The following is a 19693-nucleotide window of genomic DNA, read 5'->3' as shown; positions in this document are numbered from 1 at the left end:
TAGAGTTCCATCTAATAGCACATTTTGCTGAAACTGGTAATTATCGCACAGAGTCAAAGACTTCATAAAGATAATTTTAAATTTGTATTTTCTTTTCAGTCTCTTACGGCTGCCAAAAGGGTAAAATATTAATAAGGTCCATTGAGTGCCCAGCTTTCAAAGCCAATGCAAGGCGGGACCTTCCTAGTTACATCTGCTGCCCAGGTAATAAGCTTTTTAGTTAAGCGTTGAATTGTAGCTTTCTAATTTATGTCTGCTATATCAGCTAGTTCACTATGTAAACATAATGAGGAATACGTCCGGGCGGACAAGTGCTCCACCAAGAAGGGCGCTTATAAATCTAGAAGAAGAGCCGCATGGACCAACGTCTGCTGTCCAAAGACCGCGCCAATACCTCTTGACTGGACCAAATGCGGCGTGGCACCAACTAAAATAAGTTACCGAGTGTCGGTTGGCAAGTCCGTTGAGGGGAATAAATATCCTTGGATGGCCCTGCTACTGTACACTAATGAATCTTTTAAGCCTTCAATCATCAACACTGACCTTGTGCCGCAATGTGGAGGGTTCTTGATCCACCCGCGACACGTCATCACCGCTGCTCACTGTGTGTGGACTACACCGCATAATGGCTGGAAGACAACTCTTAAGAGTGTGCGATTGGGGGCACATCGCCCCCAATATCTGGATGTCGAAGTGAAGGAAGCTTTAGTTCATGACAAGTACCGCGCCACTCGCAGGTATGAAAACGACATCAGCCTGTTGCGACTCAAAGATAAAGTAAGGTATGTAGCCAACTCAAGCTTAGTAATTTACTTTTTGCTGTCACGGTAGCTTGAATTTATTTATTCAATTTATCTATACTTGATGATCAAAACCTTCTTCTTTAGCTATTCGTTCAACATCCAACCGATTTGTGTCCCCAAACAAAATATCAACTTAATGAACTCAAAACTGGAAATTGCCGGCTGGGGCATAATGTCAAATGGGAGCACCAGCACAGGATTGTTGTGGAACACTGTTGAACAAATTCCCCAAAGCACCTGTTTCGCAAAAAGCCCTTATGATTTCGTCCAAAAAACCCAAATTTGTGCCCTTGGTAAGAACGGAATTGAACCCTGCGATGGCGATTCGGGTGGACCTCTAATGGTGACTCAAGGAAACGAGGGAAGGGTTTATGCAGCTGGTATCGTCTCCTATGGAAAACAAAAATGTGGACAAGTAGGCGAGCCGACTTATTTCACAAACACTGCAATGTTTTATAAATGGATAACGGACAAGATCAGAGAAATGGAAAAAAAAATGCGGGGAAGTAGGCGAGCCAACTTATTTCACAAACTCTGCATATTTTCTTTATAAATGGATAACAGACAATATCAGAGCTTCAATTTCAAAAATAACTATAAATCTTTTATTTTCTTGGCTCTCAAATCATATCTTATTCAATACTATGATTTATAAATATTATTATGTTAACCTTTGAAATCAAATAAAAACTGTATTGCACTATGCATTCTCAAAAAATGTATATTTGTTTAATATATACTTTTTTTATCATTTTTATTCAAGACAAAGTAGTTGTGAAAGGAATTTTAATGCGATTGCCAAAATTTCAATTTCGCCAAAAAATAAAAAACATTCCTCATTCAAAGCAGATACGCCGCATTGGAAGATATATATAGTAGTTTCAGCCTAAGCTTTGGCGCACAAACATGTTTATCGGCATAAGAATCGGGACTTTGTTGCTACATTTCGCATTTCTTTTGGCAAATGTGCAGGGATATCAAAGTTAGTCATAGGCTTATTAACATTATCTTCAATATAGAAAATATTTTTACATGACTTATTTGAGAACAATTTTTTTTTATATCCGAAAACAGAACGGCCAACGGAAGTTAACTAGATAATCAAATTTGTCATAGCAAAGTGTACATTCCAAAATTATGCAGTAAAGAAAAGAAATTTCGAATAATTTTGCTTCCGTATTTAACAAATATCTAACTTTACAGGTTGTAACTTCGATGAGAGATGTGTCAGACTTGATATGTGTCCCAACTTGTACCATTCCATGAATGTTGAGGGAATAAGCCAACGACAATGCGGCGCGAACAACTTGGCTAGTTCGTTGGGCCAATCGGTATTCGTCTGCTGCCCGGAGCCAGGAAACGTCCTGCCAAGTGCTAAGGTTTGTGGCAAGCGACCAATAGAATATCGAATTTATCAGGGGGAAGATGCCTATCTTAACGACTTCCCCTGGCTAGCCATGCTTCTATACCAGGATAGAAGATCTCTGAGCTTGAACCTTACTAACCGTTGTGGCGGTTCCCTAATCAACAATCGATACGTCGTGACCGCAGCCCACTGTGTGTATAACGAACAACATCACCTAACTTCCTCTTATCTTAAAAGTGTGCGGCTGGGAGAATATAACACCGCCACTGATAAGGATTGCACATATAATCTAGCAAAGTGCAATCCTCCGCATCTAGAAATCGACGTGGAGGAGATTATTTGCCATGAGGATTATCAAAAAACCATAAAGTACGAAAACGACATCGCTCTGCTGCGTCTTCAAACGAGTGTACGGTACGTGACTTGATTTGGCAACCCACTATTGAATTGTTTCAACCGAGACATACTTTACTGGTTATTTTATTTTAGCTACTCCGTTGCAATTAGGCCAATTTGTATTCTGGGCAATCATCTTCCATCAGAATTCTTCAACATCGCCACCCATTTTGAAATTGCCGGCTGGGGCGCTACGGAAAGAAAGGAAAGCAGCCGAGTCTTGCAGAAGGCCACCACAATGAGAAGGCCTGCACCTGATTGCGGGGAATGGAATTTTTCATATGAGACACAATTATTTGCGGGTGGCCAGAATGAAAGCGACACCGGTAAGGGCGATTCTGGCGGGCCTCTTATGGCCAACATGCACCATTTTACGTATTTAGCCGGCATCACTTCATATGGATACACAGGCTGCGAATATCGAGGCGTTTATACAAAAACTCAACCATTTTACCATTGGATACTATGGAATTTGAAACCTTAATCCTTTTTAACCGCATATATAACGAATTCAATTAAATATGAACATGTAACATATGCTTTACCAAACAATAAAACAAAACTATAAACATGAACGCTTCTTGTTACAAATGAAAAACTACTTGCCAGCGTAACTTTAAAGGCTAAGCAGCATGAAAAACAAGTTCCTTTCTTCTGCTGCACTTTATTACGATATAATATTGTAGAATTCCTAACTGCATCCAGGAAAGGGTTCGCTGCGGTTTTTGCGCAAAACAAACTGAATTTTACGATTCATGTCCTCGTTGTAAATGGCCTTGCACTTTTCAAAGTTAACACGACGTCGTACCTGAAAGTTAAAAAGCCTATAAAAAAAACATTGGGTGAAGCAGATTAAACCCCCACCTGGTAGGGCTTCTCGTAGAAGCGTGTGCGGCGAAACTGGTCCAGAAGCTCTTCCTTGCCAAGCACGCGGTTTAGCAGGCGGCAGGCCTCCTCCACGTTGTTATTTTGCACCAGAACAGTGCGGGCCAGAAATTGAGCATGTCTCATTTTGCCGGTAATGATTTATTTTCTAACTCCTTAAGTAGTTGTTTTTATTAAATAACCAACCTACAAAAAAGTGTGACCGTGTAAATGGCGCGGCACAGCTGGCGACAGGGCTGTCGAAGCACTGAAAGCTGCACTTAGGACTGAAGAAGATTATAGAAATAATAATAAACAAAAAATAAGATAGCTGGATATAAGGACGAGAAAGGAATTCCCAATTGTAAAATTGTTCTGGTAATCACAAGTATTTTTTTGTTTGTCGGCGTATTTTGCTTCTTCTGATTTGACTCCTAATGTTCGCGCTCACCAAAACAAAATGATTTGTACGTTTGTATTATAATTAATTCATTTAATTTTTGAATGTAAAAAAAAAAATTTGGTAAATGTTTACAAGTGCGGTGCACGGTAAATACTGCTTAAAAAAATAAAGTAAAATAAGGAAACGATTTGTTTTTTTACCAAAAATTTTTATAGAATCGTAGTCGACTATCGCAGGGATTTCGTTTTTTAATTCTCCCTTTTCTGCAACCGTTTTACCGCATTGTTTTGTCATAAAATCGCCGAATTTAAGTCTCAAACCGAAGGCTTTTCGGGTTGATGAACAATTCGGCGGAAGATTTGGCCAAACTGGATTTTGGTATTTTAGGCCAATGGCAACCCTGCCTCTCATTTTTTCCTAGCGTGGCGGCCATAGCAATCTGCTGAAAAGTATTCGAACTTGAGTGAATAAAATTTAAAAAGTGTAACAATAGCCCCAAGCAACCCAGCTCAAGCCTTTTTTGCTGTAGAGACACGACACGTGAAAGAGGTGAGTTACGCTGGACTTTTCACATCCAGACGATTTGCACATTTCGCCCCGCAGTGGGCGAATGTGTGTGTGCGGTGTGTACTTGGTAGACACTTCCTTTTCACCAGGTTCTTTTCCGCCGTTAAGTAATCGGCCATGGTTGCTTTCTGCGAAGGTTTTATTTTCCATTTTCGGTGTTAGTTTTGCAAAATCGATGGCCCTCAGGGTTTACGGTTCTGCTCTTTGTCCGATCCAGTTCTGACGCAGCGTCTTGCGCGGCACATGTTGGTACTCATACAAGCGCACAAGCGGTGTGTATATGTGGGAAATCTTCTTTGGCAAAAATAAAATTGATTTATCAATTGATTTTTTCCCAAGTCAGTGGCTTTTAGAATCTATTTTCATTTTATTTCTGACTTCTTGCCCTTTCCCCTTTGTCTGGTCCGCTTTCGCGTTTCAATTATCGCGCTCTTTGCTTTGCGTTCGCCGTTCGCACAGCCAGGGCTGCAATGCGCTGACGAAATTTTCTAGAAACTGGGTGTATGTGTGTGTGCGACAGAGGTAGAGGGAGCGAATTGTTGAGAGGGGGGAGGGAGAGCGTCAGCTGCTTGCCGTATTGAAATAGGAAAAAGTTCTAGAAACCGTCGGGAAAACGTCGCAGTTATTTTCGCAAACACATGGCGGCGGGCCGACCTTGAAACCCGGGCTCTAGCTTCCGGCAGTGCCCACCTCCCACACACCTGCACAGAAAAAAAGGGTGCTAAAATCGCGACAGGTCTGCAGAAATCAATAAAAAAAAAAACCAAATGATAGAATGATTTGCCAAAAAACTTTACATACGTATGCTTTTTCTAGAGATTTCAAGCAATCGTTAAACATCTTTTGAACCCAACCAAAACAAAAAAAAAGGCTTAAGGGGCACAACTAGTGTGACGGCCTAAAAAAACGGTGATTTTTGGGAATTTTTATAAAAAAAACTACTTGATCAATTCTTTTCAAATTTTCAGAATATATTTATACATGTTTTAAGAATGTATAGTAAAATTTTTAAAGAAAAAAGTTAAATATTTTTTAAGTTATAGTCGATCTCCAACGGCGCTAAAAAAAAAAGTGCCTCAACTGCTGCAGTGATTCCAGCCCTCTCCGTGGACGAAATCAAAAAATGAAAAATTCTCGTTAAACTAGATAATATTTTCCATACCATGAACTACGATAAAAAAAATATCAAAAAATGACAAAATGGCAGCGTTTTAAAAAAAAAAATCGAATTTTAACCAAAATTTTGGTCGTTTTTGGCCTGCCAAAATTCGATTTTTAATCGGATCAAAAAACCGATAGTTCATGGTACGTAGAACTATATAAAGAACATGTAAAAAAATTTGGTAGTGATCGGATCACTAGTTTTTGAGTTATCACTGCAGCAAATTTGGAAAATGCTGTTTCGAGAAAAACGCGTTTAAAGATAAAATGATCGTTTGCAGTGCTATGAGAGCGGCTGCTCTTTAAATTGTTATAACTCAAAAACTATTTGAGATATCGATTTTAAATTTTAATATGTTATTTTTAAAGGTTTAATCTACCGAAAAATGAAAAAAAAATTTTTGGATTTTTTTAAAACTTCACACTAGTTGTGCCCCTTAAAGGAGTTACCAGAGTTTCTGGTTTCAAACGTAAACATTCTTGTTCCTTAAAATATATCCCACCCTCCTTTGCTTACAGTAAATAATCAAAAAAAAAATGGTCAAGGAAACTGGTTACTATGATCTTTTGGGAGTGAAGCCCAATGCCACGCCCGACGAGCTGAAGAAGGCGTACCGGAAGCTGGCCCTCAAGTACCACCCCGACAAAAATCCGAACGAGGGCGAAAAGTTCAAGGCAATCTCGCAGGCGTACGAGGTGCTCTCTGATGCGGACAAGCGGCAGATCTACGACGATGGCGGCGAGGCGGCCATCAAGAAGGGAGGTGCCGATTCGGGCGACTTCCGCAATCCGATGGACTTCTTTGAGAAGTTCTTCGGTGCCGGATTCGGAGGCGGTGGCGGTGGACGGCGGCGCGAGAGGCGTGGCAAGGACGTGGTGCACCAGATGACCGTTCAGTTGGAGGAGCTGTACAACGGTGCCACGCGAAAGCTGCAGCTGCAAAAGAACGTGATTTGTGACAAGTGCGAGGGTCGTGGAGGCAAGAAGGGCAGCATCGAGAAGTGCATGCAGTGCCGAGGCAATGGTGTCGAGACCCGTGTCCAGCAGATCGCGCCCGGCATCATGCAGCACATCGAGCAGGTGTGTCGCAAGTGTTCGGGAACAGGCGAAACTATTCAGGAGAAGGACCGGTGCAAGAACTGCAGTGGCCGGAAAACGGTGCGGGAACGAAAGGTCCTCGAAGTGCACATCGAGAAGGGAATGCGGGACGGCCAGAAGATCGTGTTCACAGGCGAGGGTGATCATGAGCCGGAATCTCAGCCTGGCGATATTATTATCCTGCTGGACGAGAAGGAGCACTCAACTTTCGCGCACGCAGGTCAGGATCTGATGATGAAGATGCCGCTGCAGCTGGTTGAGGCGCTCTGCGGATTCCAGCGAATCGTTAAAACCCTGGACGATCGCGATCTGATTGTCTCCACGCAACCCGGCGAGGTCATTAGGCACGAGATGACCAAGTGCATTGCCGAGGAGGGCATGCCCATCTTCAAGAACCCGATGGAAAAGGGAACACTGATCATCCAGTTCGAGGTGATCTTCCCGGAGGTGATGAATCCGTCGGTGGTGCCCACGCTCAAACAGTGCCTACCGCCCGCGCCGGAGGTTGACATTCCAATCGATGCAGAGCAGACGGTTTTGGTGAGTACCTATAAATAAGTAATGTGTCAACATATTCAATGTTTATACTGGTGAAAGTCTATTGGATTTTTCTGCTTGAATAAAGCCAATAGTTTCTATAGTTGTGCTCACATAAGGTATATAATGATTTTGCTAATTCATTTGTTTCTCTTGTATTCGCAGGAGGACTTTGATCCGAAACAACGCCGCCAGCAACACCAGCGCATGGCCTACGATGAGGACGATGGTGGCTATCAGGATGGCCCCCGCGTCCAGCAGTGCACATCGAGTTAAGCTAAGCGCTCCCGCTGCGTGTTGCAACCCCGGACTCACACGCCCCTAACAATACCCCCAAATCAACAAGCAGTAATAATATGTAAACCAGCTCCCGGAACACTGTAACTGCGCTTGCAATGGCCGAAGAACTCCCTAATGCACACAAACACACCATCCAACACACACTAGGAGACCCAACCAATCGAGAGATCTAAAGTTATTTCATGCAAGCTACTATATTTAGGTATAAATCAAAGGAACTTATCAGATATATGCACTATGTCTATAACGCGTGGTTGTTTGAAAACCAATGGGACATTTTTCTTTTCGTTTATGTTGCGTTGGTCTGTCAAAGAATCGAAAACGGATAATGAAACTGAACTAAACTGAAATTGAAAATCAGCCGCCACTAGAACCGTATATAAAGTCCGCGCCAGCGAACGCGTCTAGGAACATGTTTAAGTTATTTAATTCCAGCATAAATAAAAGCGTTAGTTTAAACGGATATAACAAATAAATAATTAATACACAATTTCAAAAAAAAAAAAAAGAAAAACAGTGTACTTTGCTTCCTTCAGTTTTTTGCCCGCTGAAGTAGTTATCTGTTTTATAATCGCTGCATAGTCATTTCAATTGAAGTGTGAATCACCCACCTATGACTGTCTATCGGGGATGTCTGGCATTTAATAAGTGCCTGGCGTGATAATTTTGAGTTAGCAATTTCTATGAAGTTTATATAAGTGGCTAACTGGATAAATGGAGAAAATTTTGTGTCGCAATTATCTTTTTTTTTTTTATTTCTTTCTCCATAAGTTCTTCAAGGAATTTAAAAATTGGAATCAAAGGCAAATAAGATTTTGTTAAAATATTTTGTAAATTTATTTACAAATTTCCAAAGTGACTATACAACACAAGCTTGTATAAACTAATGCGCAAAATTGCGAAGAGCAGCCACCACTCCAGTGCCGTAGATCAGTTTCTCCTCCACCCGTTGCCAAGCCTCCTGCTGCACCTTTGAAACACTGCGCAGCGCTTTTACCAACTCAGGGGATTCAGTCAGTGCCAGACCGTTAGACCGCAGGAACACACTTAGATAGGATTGGGCCAGCTCAAAATTCAGATTGGTGCCAAACATAAACTCGATGAGCTTGAGGAACTGCAGCATGGCGAGGAGCGTTCCTCCAGCTTCCGGGTGCAGCGATTTGATCTCAAAGTCCACCATTGAAGGACCCAATTGGGTCAAGTGCACCACAGCAGGTGAGAAGTTCAGGCTGTCGGAAGTTTCTTCCAGCAGCTGACCAAAGGCAGTTAGATTATTGAGCGTGGAAGCCTTTCGGATACGGGAGTTGTCCTCCTCCGTTTGGCCGTTCTGCACATCGAAGCGCAGCTCCAGTCCCGAAACAGTGGGTAGGAAAAACGGAGCCTGTTTAGGAGCCTTTGGAGGCGCCTTGGGCTTGTTGCGTTGCTTTATAAGCTCCAAGTCCAAAAGATTCTGCCAGCGGGATGCAGCCAATCCGGAAAGTGTTATTAACTCCTCGGACAACTGGGTTGGAGTTTCATACTTGGCATCGACCAGCTCCCCGAGATTCGACTCGTCTTCTTCGTCGATCTCAAGCTCCTGCATGCCATCTTCCAATTCCATAGCATCGCACACATTAGTGGGTAATCCCACATAGGGAGCCGGTTCCAAAGGATCGATGGAGCGCAGGGAAACCTGGTTGAACAGCGTCTTGTTGGCCCACAAGTAAATTCCCAAAAGCCCGACGTGCGCAGTAGCCAGGAAGTCGCCGTTGGGCGACATGCTCAACGATACGCAAGGCGACTCCACACGAAAGTGATCAACCATGTATGAGGAGGGTATGTCCCACACCTTGATCGTGGAGTCCATGGCAGCAGTGATCAGCCAGCGACTGTCCGGACTGAAGGCAAGGTCATTCAGTTTGGCTGTGTGACCGACGAACTTGCGGACAATAACCCGCGTGTGCATGTCCACCACAAATATCTTAAAGGTCTCCAGTCCGATGGCCAGCATGGAGCTCTCGCGGTGCTGTCGCATTAGGGCAACTCCATCCGCCAGACGAAGCACGGCCAGCGGCTTGTCAACTAGAGAAACGTAAAAATTAAACAGAAGTTAAATAGATAAATATAAGATTAATAATTAAAAGTTAGTCCCTACCCTTTCCCTTGAACGGCCAGAACTTGACCAGACCCTCCGAGCAGCCGGATATGACACTCTGGTTAAGATTGTCGCTGGCCAGGCCGCGCACTGCCATTTTGTGACCCGGAGAACCGTAGCTGGCTCGATGGAAGCCCGACTGGATATTGAAGCGCTCGATGTCGCCACTGCTGTAGCCAATGATGACGAAGTTTCCACAGTGTGTCAGTACGATGCATGTGGTTTCGCTCTGGAAGTTGGTGCGGTTGCTATTTTGAAACTGCTGCGGCACAAGGCGGTGGTCGCCCATGCGGTTCTTGTAGAATGACCAGGTGGTCGTCTGAATGACGCCCGCATGGATGGCGGCAATGTTATCCCACTCCTTCTCCCGGGCTATGTCTGAGGTGAACTCCAGAATAGGCGGCATGCCGAACTTGTCGTGCTGGAACCGATCTAAAGCAGTTTTTCTCAGTTAAATGGAAATTCCTTTTGCTGGCTGGATGCAAACAACTTACTCTTCTTTTTTGTGGCCTTAGGATTGTACGTGGCCCTGCCCATGCTCTTGTTCAGCGACTCGGAAATGGTGGAGAACACCCGCATGGTGCTGTCCTCACCCGAGGAGAGAATAGATACCCCCGAGTTGCCATGATAACGGATGCAAAGCGGCGGCTTTGTGTGTCCCTCGCGGATCCTCAGCTGCCTTGCTCCACCGTCCGGCATGTCGAACACAAACATCTTCATGGAGTTGTCTGGTGAGGTAGTAAAAACCACGGGCTCGCTGGGCAGGCAAATGGCCGTGGTCACCGGCTCCTCATGCGCCTGCAGCTGACCTGACAATTTGCGCTCCTCTAGATTCCAAAAGGCCATATAGCCGTTGCTGCACGCGGAAACCAGAATAGGCGGTCCATCTGTGCGGAAGGAGAGGCTGGTGACTTGCCCCCAATCCTGCTGAAAGCTCATGAGCACCTCATCGAACTTGAGGTTGAGTAGAATGATGGCACCATCTCCATGGCCCACAGCCACCACATCCAGAGCGGGAGCTGGTTCGATGCAGGTGATCCTGCTGTCATGGTGGCTTAAAGTGCACACCACACTGTTCTTCTTAATGTTCAGGATCTTCAGCTGACCCTGTTGTGAGCCCAGCACGATTTTGTTGATGTACGTGGGCGGATGGGTTACTGCGGTGATCAGGAACTCGTCTGGTCGAAAGGGTACCTCTAAATAGACATCCTCGGTAGGTATATTCCACACCTTTAGCACATTTTCCCGATCGACGGCAATTAAATTGGAGCCGAAGGGCAGCAAAAGGTGTACATCCTTCTTATGGCCTCGATAAACGTGCCGGATGTGCTTGCCCGCTCGCCATGCGAAGATACATTTGTTGCTCGCAGAGTACGTGTGCAGGCGGTCTGTGGCCAGCGCTGTAATCTCGTCCGGATGAAGGCCGCTTACGTGCAGCAGCCGGAAGTGATTGGCGGTGTACACCTGGAAGGATCTGCCGATGCAGGTGATCAGCAGCGTGTCCCGGCGACGTTGGACGTACCGCGTGACCGCCGGAACTTGGTTGCTCACATAGCCAAGGGCTCGATTCCTTCGAAAAATGCAGCTGCTCTCCTTGAACACAGACGGCCGCTCTGCTCCCTCCTCCGGCTTTTCCCCCGCTCCCAGGTGCGTCATTCTTTCTTTTTGCTTGTCCTTTTCCTTTAATTCCTACAACGAATTCCTAGATTCCTTCAACATGCCGAAAATGTTTACGCGAAACACGTGTGGGGAAGAGATGGGACAAAGCCGATAAACTTTCAACACTATCGATGAAGACATCGATGACTTGCGCTTGAAAAAAAAGACATGAAATTTCGAAACCAATAATTTTATAGGAAAATAAAACATTATTTTTTGCGATATATAATATCTGCCCTTCATTCCTTTTATTTTCTGAATAAAAATAATTTCAAGCTTAATTCTTATAAAATGGAGGGGTCGGTGGACCAGCAGGTAGAGCGCTGGTCTCCGGTCCGGAAGGCCCGGGTTCAAATCCCAGGCTCCCCGAGAAAAAGAAACGGTCTCTTTTTCCAAATCTCCATCATTTTTATGTTCTATCGCTCACTTAACAATAATAACAAATTTTGGCTCCCCGGACCCGCATACCCCTCGTCCACGTTACTATGGACACAATAATAGAACTTTCGTCACTCCTAGATGGCGACAGGTGGCAACCCCACCGCTAGGATAAGTCGCTACTGGCTTATAGCCAGTACGATCGAAAAACCAAAGATAAATGAATCCTCTACACAAAATTGTAGAGGCTCTATGCTCCTGGGTGGAGTAAAAGAATGTAATTTTTTTTTTTTTTTATTTCTTATAATGACAGGGTACAAGAAAATGTTGTATTAGTCGTCGCCAAAACAACAACAAGATGTAACTAAACAAGTACCATCTCTCGCTCTTCTTTGATTTATGCAGATATTCCTGCATTGAGCACTGGAGGCTATATTTGAATTGCCAATACTTTGTTTGTTGGGATTGCACCTCTGCATCAAAACGGTTCCACCGTACTCTTCACATTTAGTTCGCCTGGCCGAAACCAAGTTAAAAGAGTGGCTGATCAGCACACAAACCAAAACAAACATAACGATCTGCCGAAAAATGGAATTAATTAGCCATTTTAATTTTTATGCCCTCACCTACCTTCATTGCAAACAACAATGGTTGAAAATATTTTTCTGATTTCAATTTCGGAGTAGTATGTCCCTCAAGTGATCCGCTCAAAGTGTCGTCTCTGTTTTCTGAGCTGCGATTATATAGCAACAGTTGAATGCGGTCGAACTGGCAATCTGAAATCAAATTCTCTTTTGGATCCAAACTCTCCTTGAGCTATTTGATTTCACTTTATGGTTCGAGTTATGTATAAAAGTGCCACATCTTTCAAGATAAGGCAGCGGCTCGACACGCCCACAGTCTTAACAAAAAAAATGTTACTTCAAAATTTATATAAAACATGTATTAAGATGCTCGTTTTTGTTAAGGGTACTCGTTTTTGTTCCGGGACTAACTTTTCGCTATCTGTAATAAAAAGAACTTTGATAGCACTATAACATTTAGATTTATAAAACATTAAAATGTACTTCATTGGTCAAGTAAATTACAATGATGGTCCCATGCAATAATATATTTCTTTGGCCAGAATCGAAAATATCATAGCCTATAGCCAATCAGACATTTTTATTGCATTTGTAGCACATTATGTTGTTTATTTAACCAAGCTTCTCGCCATAAATAAAACTATTGTGAACAATTAGTTGACATTGTGCTGTCATAACAATATACATATATGCACCTATAACATTTAACATACATACACAGTTTACAAAGTTTTCCGGTGCGCAATGAATAGGACTTTTTACTTTTTTTTTCGAACTAATATTTTATTTAAAGTATAATTACAACTACATATAGTCTTTCGCTTTCCTCGTAAATCAATATAAATAAAAAGATATGTATTTTATTATAAAAATTGAAACACGCTGACTTTGCCGTTTTCTTTAATTTATTCTTCGTCGTGTGCTTCCTTTTTTTGTCACTGAAATCCTTACCAGCCCCTAAAAATTTCAGTTGTTTTTTTTTCTGTTGGATGGTTATGCAATTAGCATGAAAATTGATTGCGCGGTATATGTAGACATTTATCAAACATTTTATACAAGTTGCGAAAGTAATTAACATTCATAAGTAATTCATATGTTGTTGCTGCTGCTGATGTTGTTGTTGCTCTCGTTCTTGACGAATATTCTTGTTGATTTTTGTTGGTGTGGGTTGTGGAAATGTGAATGTTGATGCGCTTCCCGCCTTAGTTTAGTGCATTAAGTTCACCGGAGTTGGCCAAAGGATAATCCAGTTCACCCATACGATTGGCCGGTCGTCGGGGTCGGTTGAACTTTAAAGGAAATAAAGAAGGTACTTGTAAGTTGGTATAAAAACCAAAAAATATAATATGTATTTTTTCAATTTATAAATTTAACTTTTGCCTTAATCTTGTAAGTAAAATGATGTAAATATTTAATAAGGACGTTGGCAAATGAAGAATGCAAGGTGCTCACCCATGATCTCATGATTTTGTAGAGCACCTGACGGGCGGGATAGTCATTAAAGTCGGCCTCGGGCGCCACCGCAACCTGTTCATTTGGCGCCATCATGGGCAGCAGTCCACTTGGCCGAACGTAGTCCTGCTCCTGAGCTCCGGAGGCTGTCTCGCCCATTCCCACGCCTGTTCCGGACCCGGATCCGGCGCTCAGGGAGCGCTTGCCATGACCGCCGTAACACACATGGCCGTAGGCCTGGCACCCCTCTGCAAAAAAGTCGATTCATGATTTACTCAAGCAGTGATGACTTAAATAAGAAGCTTTAAACAGCTCGAATTTAAAATTGTACGTGATGCCTCAATTTTTGAATTCTTACGTTTCTCAAATATTAATTATATTAGATACTCATTAAAAAAAGTTAATAGACCTAATCAGTGTCAATAGTAGCGATTTTATTGGCTTTAAAACGATTTAACAATTTTCAATAAGATAAAAAAGATTTGATTTTATTGTAAGCATAGCCAGCCCAAAAATGATTAAATTGGCAAACATGAAATTGAAGTAATCGATATTTGGGGCCTCTTTCCACTTAAACTTGTGCCGATGCGTGTGGACTTCGCAACGCACAAGCCGGAATATCGTCCCCATTACTAGAAGATAGACTGCTCCTGTGGATTTCGTTACTGCCAAAATCTTTAATCGCTCGCCAAAGCTCAAGAGAGACATCCGGCGATAACCATTTGACCCATGACGGTTCAATTTCGTTTTGTTTGCTCCTCCGGCTGTGTGTGAACAAACTTTTGACTTTCTGCTGTTTTTGAATTTCCGCCCACACAGTCAAACATAAATTTTCCTGTTGCACACTTGGGAGTTGTCCTTGACATACGCAGGATTTAAATATAGGTGGGGGGTCGGGATAACTTTCCTAAGCTGATGAGTTTCTGTAATCTCAAAGGCCTTGGTTTTTAACATAAGCAATATCGAATTTTTTGTTCCCAAGAATAATTGTTTAGATTTTTTGTTATTTTTTAGAAGTAAATGTCTTAAAGACAATGAGGAACAGTTTATAATTTAATGAAATTATGAGTTGTACTGTTGAAACTTGAAAGAAACTTTAGTTTCTTTATCAGAATCAAAACGCAGTTTTCAGAAAGCTTATAGAGTTTTTAAGCCATTAAATCATTTACTTTTACAGAGTATCTCTGGCCTCTTTATTTAACAGCTTTTCCATGTTGTCCATGTAATCGCTTGGGAGCTCTAAATAAGTTAGCTTGCCAACATCTTAAATGCCGTTTCAAAGGCAATCAAATCACAAACTTTGGGTAATAGAGCAAATGGGAAAATATAAGCGTTTTGATGTAAATGGGAGACTGAAAGTCAGTACTCCTTTGGCCAGTTGACATTTGCTATTAATAATTCCAAGGAAAAGGTTGCCTCACATGTCTCGACTTTCTGAGATAGTTGCAACTTGCAAGGGAAATGGGAATGGCTCCCACTCACCCCATTTGCACAACCCCCTCCATTTGGACGCCCTTGTTGTTGCCATTTAACGTTTCCGCAGCTGGAAAAACAAAGACGCCCCGTTTTGTTTTCGTTGCATTAAACTGCAACAATTGATGCTGCCTCGTTGGGCGAGTACGCCGATATCGAGTGTGACACCCATTTATGGCTTTGTTTTTCGAGCTTCAATTTAATGAATATTTCATAGCAAGTTTACCTGAATATTTGCCAAGGGTCTGCTTTAAAGAAAGAGAGGGCGCACACATTGTTTTTAAAGGGCAGCAAATAAAACCATAGTAAAAGTCTTGGCTGTAACTTAAAAATTTATAAAGAGCAGCACGTAAAGTGTTAAAATTATTTAATTAGAATTTTCTGTATTGTAAACGATTGATTTTGATCAATGATTTTTATTTTGATTTATTAAGTTGTGATTCTAATACCTAGTAAATTTTAAAGAGGGCTTAGTTCAGATTTGCTACTCACTTTTCGCTTGACTCTGTTGCGCGGCCAGGACCACGGTGCAGATGACGACCAGCAGCAAAGAAATGGAGGATTTCATGTTACCTGTAAGAAAGAAGCGGATTCAAAGGATGAGCACCTGTTGAAGTCTGGCATTGACATCGTGGGCTTAACCCGGAGGGCGCTACACTAATTAGGAAATCCGAGCACAGCGCGCCGAACGAGTCAAATCGAATCGGAAAGTCCACATGCATTTGGGGAACTAATCCTGGGCCACAAAAACTTTTGAACTATGATTTATGTAACGCCCACTGAAACACGCAGACAATTAGCCCGGTTGTGTGGATATGTGTGACCTTAGGGTAAAAGGTGGCATTTCCACAAACATTTGTTTATTACGTGCCCTGAATTTCTTAAGTGTTCATCATCTTTTGCGTATATCTTTCCCAGGAATATTCATAGATAAAAGATAAGCCATTTAATTGCCTGAGACCTGTATGATTTTCTCAACACATTTCGCTTTGTGCGTAAGCTTGAGAACGAAGTAAAACCGATTAAAATTTGGCAACAGCTGTTGCCTCTTCATTCCATCAATCATACGCCATGTGTTCTTAATTAAGTATGCTATTTGGTTCCACTTAGTAATTTAGAAAAGTGCATCAAATTGACAAAATAGACAAGAATTGTAATTTATAATTAACTTTAATAACTCTAAATATAGATCTTATAAATTCTATTTTTAAAATTGAGGTTAATTAAAATTATGAATTTCTCTTTATTTATAGATAAAAAGTAACAGCTGATGATGGTAATAAACACACATCAATCATAAGCGTTATTTATAATATTATTAAAAGCCAAACCTGGTCGCGTGTCGCCTTCAACTGCAGTTTGAATAACTCACCTCAACCAGACTGATTAGCTGATGTGGGCTTTGTGCAATTTATACGGCAGTTTTCTTTGTTTTTGGCTTGTAACAGGGATTATCAGCACTAATTTAAAACAATTTTTTTCTATAGGTGGCTACTATATAATCACAGATATGATTGGGCGGATGTTTTTGCCAATTGCAGTTTGATATGGCAATTCCACCAGCCGAATCCCTGAGCGCGATTTCACATTTTCAAGCTACCGCCAGCGACTGAGGCCGATCTATAAGCTTGCCCGATCTATAAGCCGCATCGGCGATCTCCTCCATAATCTCCGCTCGATCCGTGTCACGCGCTCACACTCCCACAATTTTCCAATTTACCCCTCCGATCTCTGGACTATTTTCAGTCACTGGTCGGGCTAAATTTATGGCCAGCCGATAAGTGAAAATTAATATGTAGAGCGCTACTGGCGGACCAGTAAAAATCAACACAACAAAAGCACCCACGCAGTGCGAAAACAATAACAGTGTTCTCATTACACGAAAAAATATATTATAATTGTTTACCAAGGCGCAGGGCCGTGCCAACACTCGACCCTTGGGCTTATCAATTTTCCCAGCTATTTAGTTGTGATAATAATGCCTTAATGAGCTATTGCTGCCACAACTCTTGCTGACACTGTCACTAATGCTCGTTCCGAGGCTTTCGAAAACTTTCCACAGGTGCAAGTGTTCTCACTACTATTTTATACACTTTGAAAATATGTTCCATTACATTTAAGAAATAGATAATAATGTCTTGCAGCAAACTTTCATATTCGTTCAAAATTTACTTTGAAGATTAGGATTTTTCTAAATTTTCTATTTCAGAATTCCAACTCCCATTCAACTAATTTTATTTTAGGAATTGGGTAGATTTTTGTTTAGTGAAATACCGAATGCAAAGTTCACGAGCAGCCGATCAGTTTCCGTGTGAAATTCTCTAATCGCAGGCTGATAATCCACAAAAAGACAACACAAACAGCTGCAAACCAGGTCATCCAATGAAAGCGTGCCTTTGGCACAAATCATTTCCAATCGGATCAGATCAGATTGTTCTCGCCGCGATAAAGCTATTCAAAACAATCGGCAACAGATTAACTAGGCAACTCAAGTGGAACGAGAAGCCAGGAAAATTAAGTTAAACGCAGAATTGGGTCGGGTTAGGAGTTTGTGTGGTTTTCCGCTGTTTAGCAGAGTTAAAAGTTGAAAAAAGTTGGCAAGAGTAGAGTATACATGAAGGAGGGTCAACTGGAGGATGAAGTTGGTAAGTTATCTACTAAAAATATTTTAGCAATGTGTTTTAAATCCAACTTTATGGAGACCTAGGAACATATTTTTTAACTCCAATCACAGCTTAAATCGGAAATGCTGTCCAAGGGAAAAAGGGAAAAGCTGGAATCGAATTAAAGTTGTTGCGAAATTCTGCTTTTGAACAGCAACAAGTTGTCTGAATCTTTTTATCTGCGCTTGGGATAATGCATGATTTATACAGCTGCTCTCCTGAATTTTAATATCTTCAACTTTGTTTGAGAAAACGGAGCTTCCGTTTTGCATAGAAGGCGTCTAGCCGGCAGCGTTTTAGCGGAGTTATTAAAAATAAATCAAAGCGGATAAGGAAGTCGGTCCAACCACTGGGACTGAGTGCCCGTAATTATGGCTCCTAATCTAATTTGATTCAATTAGATTAGACAAATAAACGAAAACGGCCAGAAACTTAAACGCTCCTTAGGGCATTGGGAAATTAATTGACCAAGACAAGCGGCTGGCAATTAAAGTCAACAAATGTAAACGAGATTTGGAAGGACACTAAGGATACCTGGCATAATCTGATAGGACTATGAATGGTTTACTTTATATGTTAACTTTAAAGAGGTTTTTTTTCGGAATGGAGAAAATTTCCTTTGTTATTAAAAAAATTATTTGGTATTTAATTTTTTTAAATTTGTTTTGCATTAAACACTGAACTGAAACTTATCACTATTTTGGTTGTATAAGTCACAATTTTAACTCTTAACTACCAACTACTGGTATTTGGCGCTTATTTAATACTTTGGGTATATCACAGGCTTAATCACTCTGGTCTACGTACTTGCACTCGACTGGTGGGCTGCTGTCCAAAGCAAATGTCCTTGTCTTTCGTCCTGGTCGTCGTCCTCGTCCTTGCCGGATGGTTTCGCTGATGCTGCCGCTGCTGCTGTTCGACTGCAAGCCGGAGTTCTTTTGGTGCCGCCAAAGGGAAGTCGGCCAGCTTTATAGCTGCAACACCAGCTCCTGGCGGCGTGCCTGTGTGGGTGACGAGCTAACGGTGTGCGTGAGCGTGCGAGTGTGTGTGCGTGGGCTGGCGCCAGTCGGCCAATCAGGAGCGAGCAAAATGCCGAGCGGTGCACGAAGCCTTTGGCCCAGAAGTATGCAGCGATATTTTTGGTCGCTCGAAAATTCAAATTATGCGTGGGTGCAAAAGGCTGGCAATAAAAACGGGGCAAATGGGGCAATAGGGCCGCCTCGGGGAACGTCAAATTAGCAGCGCGCTCAGATTTATTTGCTCAACATCGCCGCGGCCAGCGGATATGAATGAATGGCCATCATTGGCAGTCACAAGTGGCTGCTGACGTAGTTGCCAAAATCGGCACTTGGACCCAGTGCAATCTGCCCACCAACACCCTTTTAACCCCTGGCTCATGCCCACCCGAAATCAGTTTCGAACTTAATTAGGCCCAAATCCATTTGACCAAGTCCCCAAGCGAAGAACTTGCGCATTCTCTTTGAGCCATTCTTGCATTTCAATATTGAATTTTTCTCTATGAATCAATATTTCAATTTAATTACATAGTTAAAACCTTGTAAAGTTGGGAAATAGAATGACTACGACATGCTTCAGTAACTAATTGTTTATTTATTAAACATGAATATTAAACAATGTACTGTCTCCGGAGTTATAACTTTATAAGTATTTAATTCCCTTTTTGCTCCGGCGTATTAGGAGTTCCCATTTCTTGGAATTTATTTGATGTACAATTTTTAAGTATCAGCATTCAAAGATTAGTTGGGAATTTTAATTTTTCCCCCGATCATCAATCCCGCTTGCATGTCAACAGCACCAGCAAATTGATTCGCTAACGACTTGTTTACAACAATTG

General features: G+C 42.0%; 6 protein-coding genes across 9 annotated transcripts; 3 read left to right on the top strand and 3 right to left on the bottom strand.

The window, feature by feature from the left end:
- The first annotated feature begins 10 nt into the window (after window positions 1-10).
- LOC108091647 (spaetzle-processing enzyme-like) lies at window positions 11-1356 on the top strand. Its single transcript, XM_017190951.2, has 4 exons — window positions 11-36; window positions 100-204; window positions 266-782; window positions 888-1356. Exons 3-4 carry the CDS (start codon window positions 487-489, stop codon window positions 1354-1356), a joined length of 765 nt encoding a protein of 254 aa, XP_017046440.2. The 5' UTR covers window positions 11-36; window positions 100-204; window positions 266-486.
- LOC108091646 (spaetzle-processing enzyme-like) lies at window positions 1355-3140 on the top strand. Of its 2 annotated transcripts, none has more exons than XM_017190949.2 (3): window positions 1355-1785; window positions 2007-2583; window positions 2659-3140. In XM_017190949.2, the coding sequence occupies exons 1-3, from the start codon at window positions 1710-1712 to the stop codon at window positions 3047-3049; spliced, it is 1044 nt and encodes a 347-aa protein (XP_017046438.1). In that variant the 5' UTR covers window positions 1355-1709; the 3' UTR covers window positions 3050-3140. The 2 variants fall into 2 exon arrangements, with proteins under 2 accessions (XP_017046438.1, XP_017046439.1); XM_017190950.1 differs by having other exon boundaries at window positions 1695-1945.
- A 36-nt stretch (window positions 3141-3176) lies between these two features.
- Window positions 3177-3683, bottom strand: LOC108091648 (28S ribosomal protein S21, mitochondrial). The gene is made up of 2 exons (XM_017190952.2): window positions 3430-3683; window positions 3177-3373 (listed from the first exon to the last, which is right to left on the bottom strand). The coding sequence occupies exons 1-2, from the start codon at window positions 3574-3576 to the stop codon at window positions 3257-3259; spliced, it is 264 nt and encodes an 87-aa protein (XP_017046441.1). The 5' UTR covers window positions 3577-3683; the 3' UTR covers window positions 3177-3256.
- Window positions 3684-4229: 546 nt separating this feature from the next.
- LOC108091582 (dnaJ homolog subfamily A member 4) lies at window positions 4230-7958 on the top strand. Its single transcript, XM_017190858.2, has 3 exons — window positions 4230-4381; window positions 6080-7198; window positions 7361-7958. The coding sequence occupies exons 2-3, from the start codon at window positions 6098-6100 to the stop codon at window positions 7469-7471; spliced, it is 1212 nt and encodes a 403-aa protein (XP_017046347.2). The 5' UTR covers window positions 4230-4381; window positions 6080-6097; the 3' UTR covers window positions 7472-7958.
- A 350-nt stretch (window positions 7959-8308) lies between these two features.
- LOC108091645 (WD repeat-containing protein 36) lies at window positions 8309-11393 on the bottom strand. Its single transcript, XM_017190948.1, has 3 exons — window positions 10124-11393; window positions 9630-10061; window positions 8309-9556 (listed from the first exon to the last, which is right to left on the bottom strand). The coding sequence occupies exons 1-3, from the start codon at window positions 11283-11285 to the stop codon at window positions 8379-8381; spliced, it is 2772 nt and encodes a 923-aa protein (XP_017046437.1). The 5' UTR covers window positions 11286-11393; the 3' UTR covers window positions 8309-8378.
- Window positions 11394-13137: 1744 nt separating this feature from the next.
- LOC108091712 (neuropeptide CCHamide-2) lies at window positions 13138-18750 on the bottom strand. 3 transcript variants are annotated; one of them, XM_017191051.2, is made up of 4 exons: window positions 18646-18750; window positions 15668-15748; window positions 13703-13950; window positions 13138-13539 (listed from the first exon to the last, which is right to left on the bottom strand). In XM_017191051.2, the coding sequence occupies exons 2-4, from the start codon at window positions 15741-15743 to the stop codon at window positions 13453-13455; spliced, it is 411 nt and encodes a 136-aa protein (XP_017046540.1). In that variant the 5' UTR covers window positions 15744-15748; window positions 18646-18750; the 3' UTR covers window positions 13138-13452. The 3 variants fall into 3 exon arrangements, with proteins under 3 accessions (XP_017046540.1, XP_017046542.1, XP_017046541.1); XM_017191053.2 differs by lacking the exon at window positions 18646-18750 and adding an exon at window positions 16548-16794; XM_017191052.2 differs by lacking the exon at window positions 18646-18750 and adding an exon at window positions 16507-16539.
- Window positions 18751-19693: the final 943 nt, after the last annotated feature.

This window comes from Drosophila ficusphila, unplaced genomic scaffold (assembly GCF_018152265.1).
Source record: "Drosophila ficusphila isolate 14025-0441.05 unplaced genomic scaffold, ASM1815226v1 contig_791, whole genome shotgun sequence".
Lineage (NCBI taxonomy): Eukaryota > Metazoa > Arthropoda > Insecta > Diptera > Drosophilidae > Drosophila > Drosophila ficusphila.
Note: the sequence above shows the minus strand (reverse complement) of the source record. Positions and strands in the feature narration are given on the sequence as shown.

Coding starts and splice junctions, on each gene's coding strand:
- LOC108091647 (XM_017190951.2), top strand. CDS start 487: ATGGCCCTGCTACTGTACACTAATGAATCTTTTAAGCCTTCAATCATC. Junction 783..887: donor CGACTCAAAGATAAAGTAAG/GTATGTAGCCAA, acceptor CTTCTTCTTTAG/CTATTCGTTCAACATCCAAC.
- LOC108091646 (XM_017190949.2), top strand. CDS start 1,710: ATGTTTATCGGCATAAGAATCGGGACTTTGTTGCTACATTTCGCATTT. Junction 1,786..2,006: donor AAATGTGCAGGGATATCAAA/GTTAGTCATAGG, acceptor CTAACTTTACAG/GTTGTAACTTCGATGAGAGA. Junction 2,584..2,658: donor CGTCTTCAAACGAGTGTACG/GTACGTGACTTG, acceptor ATTTTATTTTAG/CTACTCCGTTGCAATTAGGC.
- LOC108091648 (XM_017190952.2), bottom strand. CDS start 3,576: ATGAGACATGCTCAATTTCTGGCCCGCACTGTTCTGGTGCAAAATAAC. Junction 3,374..3,429: donor TCTACGAGAAGCCCTACCAG/GTGGGGGTTTAA, acceptor TTTAACTTTCAG/GTACGACGTCGTGTTAACTT.
- LOC108091582 (XM_017190858.2), top strand. CDS start 6,098: ATGGTCAAGGAAACTGGTTACTATGATCTTTTGGGAGTGAAGCCCAAT. Junction 7,199..7,360: donor ATGCAGAGCAGACGGTTTTG/GTGAGTACCTAT, acceptor TTGTATTCGCAG/GAGGACTTTGATCCGAAACA.
- LOC108091645 (XM_017190948.1), bottom strand. CDS start 11,285: ATGACGCACCTGGGAGCGGGGGAAAAGCCGGAGGAGGGAGCAGAGCGG. Junction 10,062..10,123: donor TAAGGCCACAAAAAAGAAGA/GTAAGTTGTTTG, acceptor AAACTGCTTTAG/ATCGGTTCCAGCACGACAAG. Junction 9,557..9,629: donor CTGGCCGTTCAAGGGAAAGG/GTAGGGACTAAC, acceptor ACGTTTCTCTAG/TTGACAAGCCGCTGGCCGTG.
- LOC108091712 (XM_017191051.2), bottom strand. CDS start 15,743: ATGAAATCCTCCATTTCTTTGCTGCTGGTCGTCATCTGCACCGTGGTC. Junction 13,951..15,667: donor GCAACAGAGTCAAGCGAAAA/GTGAGTAGCAAA, acceptor ACTTTTTTGCAG/AGGGGTGCCAGGCCTACGGC. Junction 13,540..13,702: donor ACAAAATCATGAGATCATGG/GTGAGCACCTTG, acceptor TTTCCTTTAAAG/TTCAACCGACCCCGACGACC.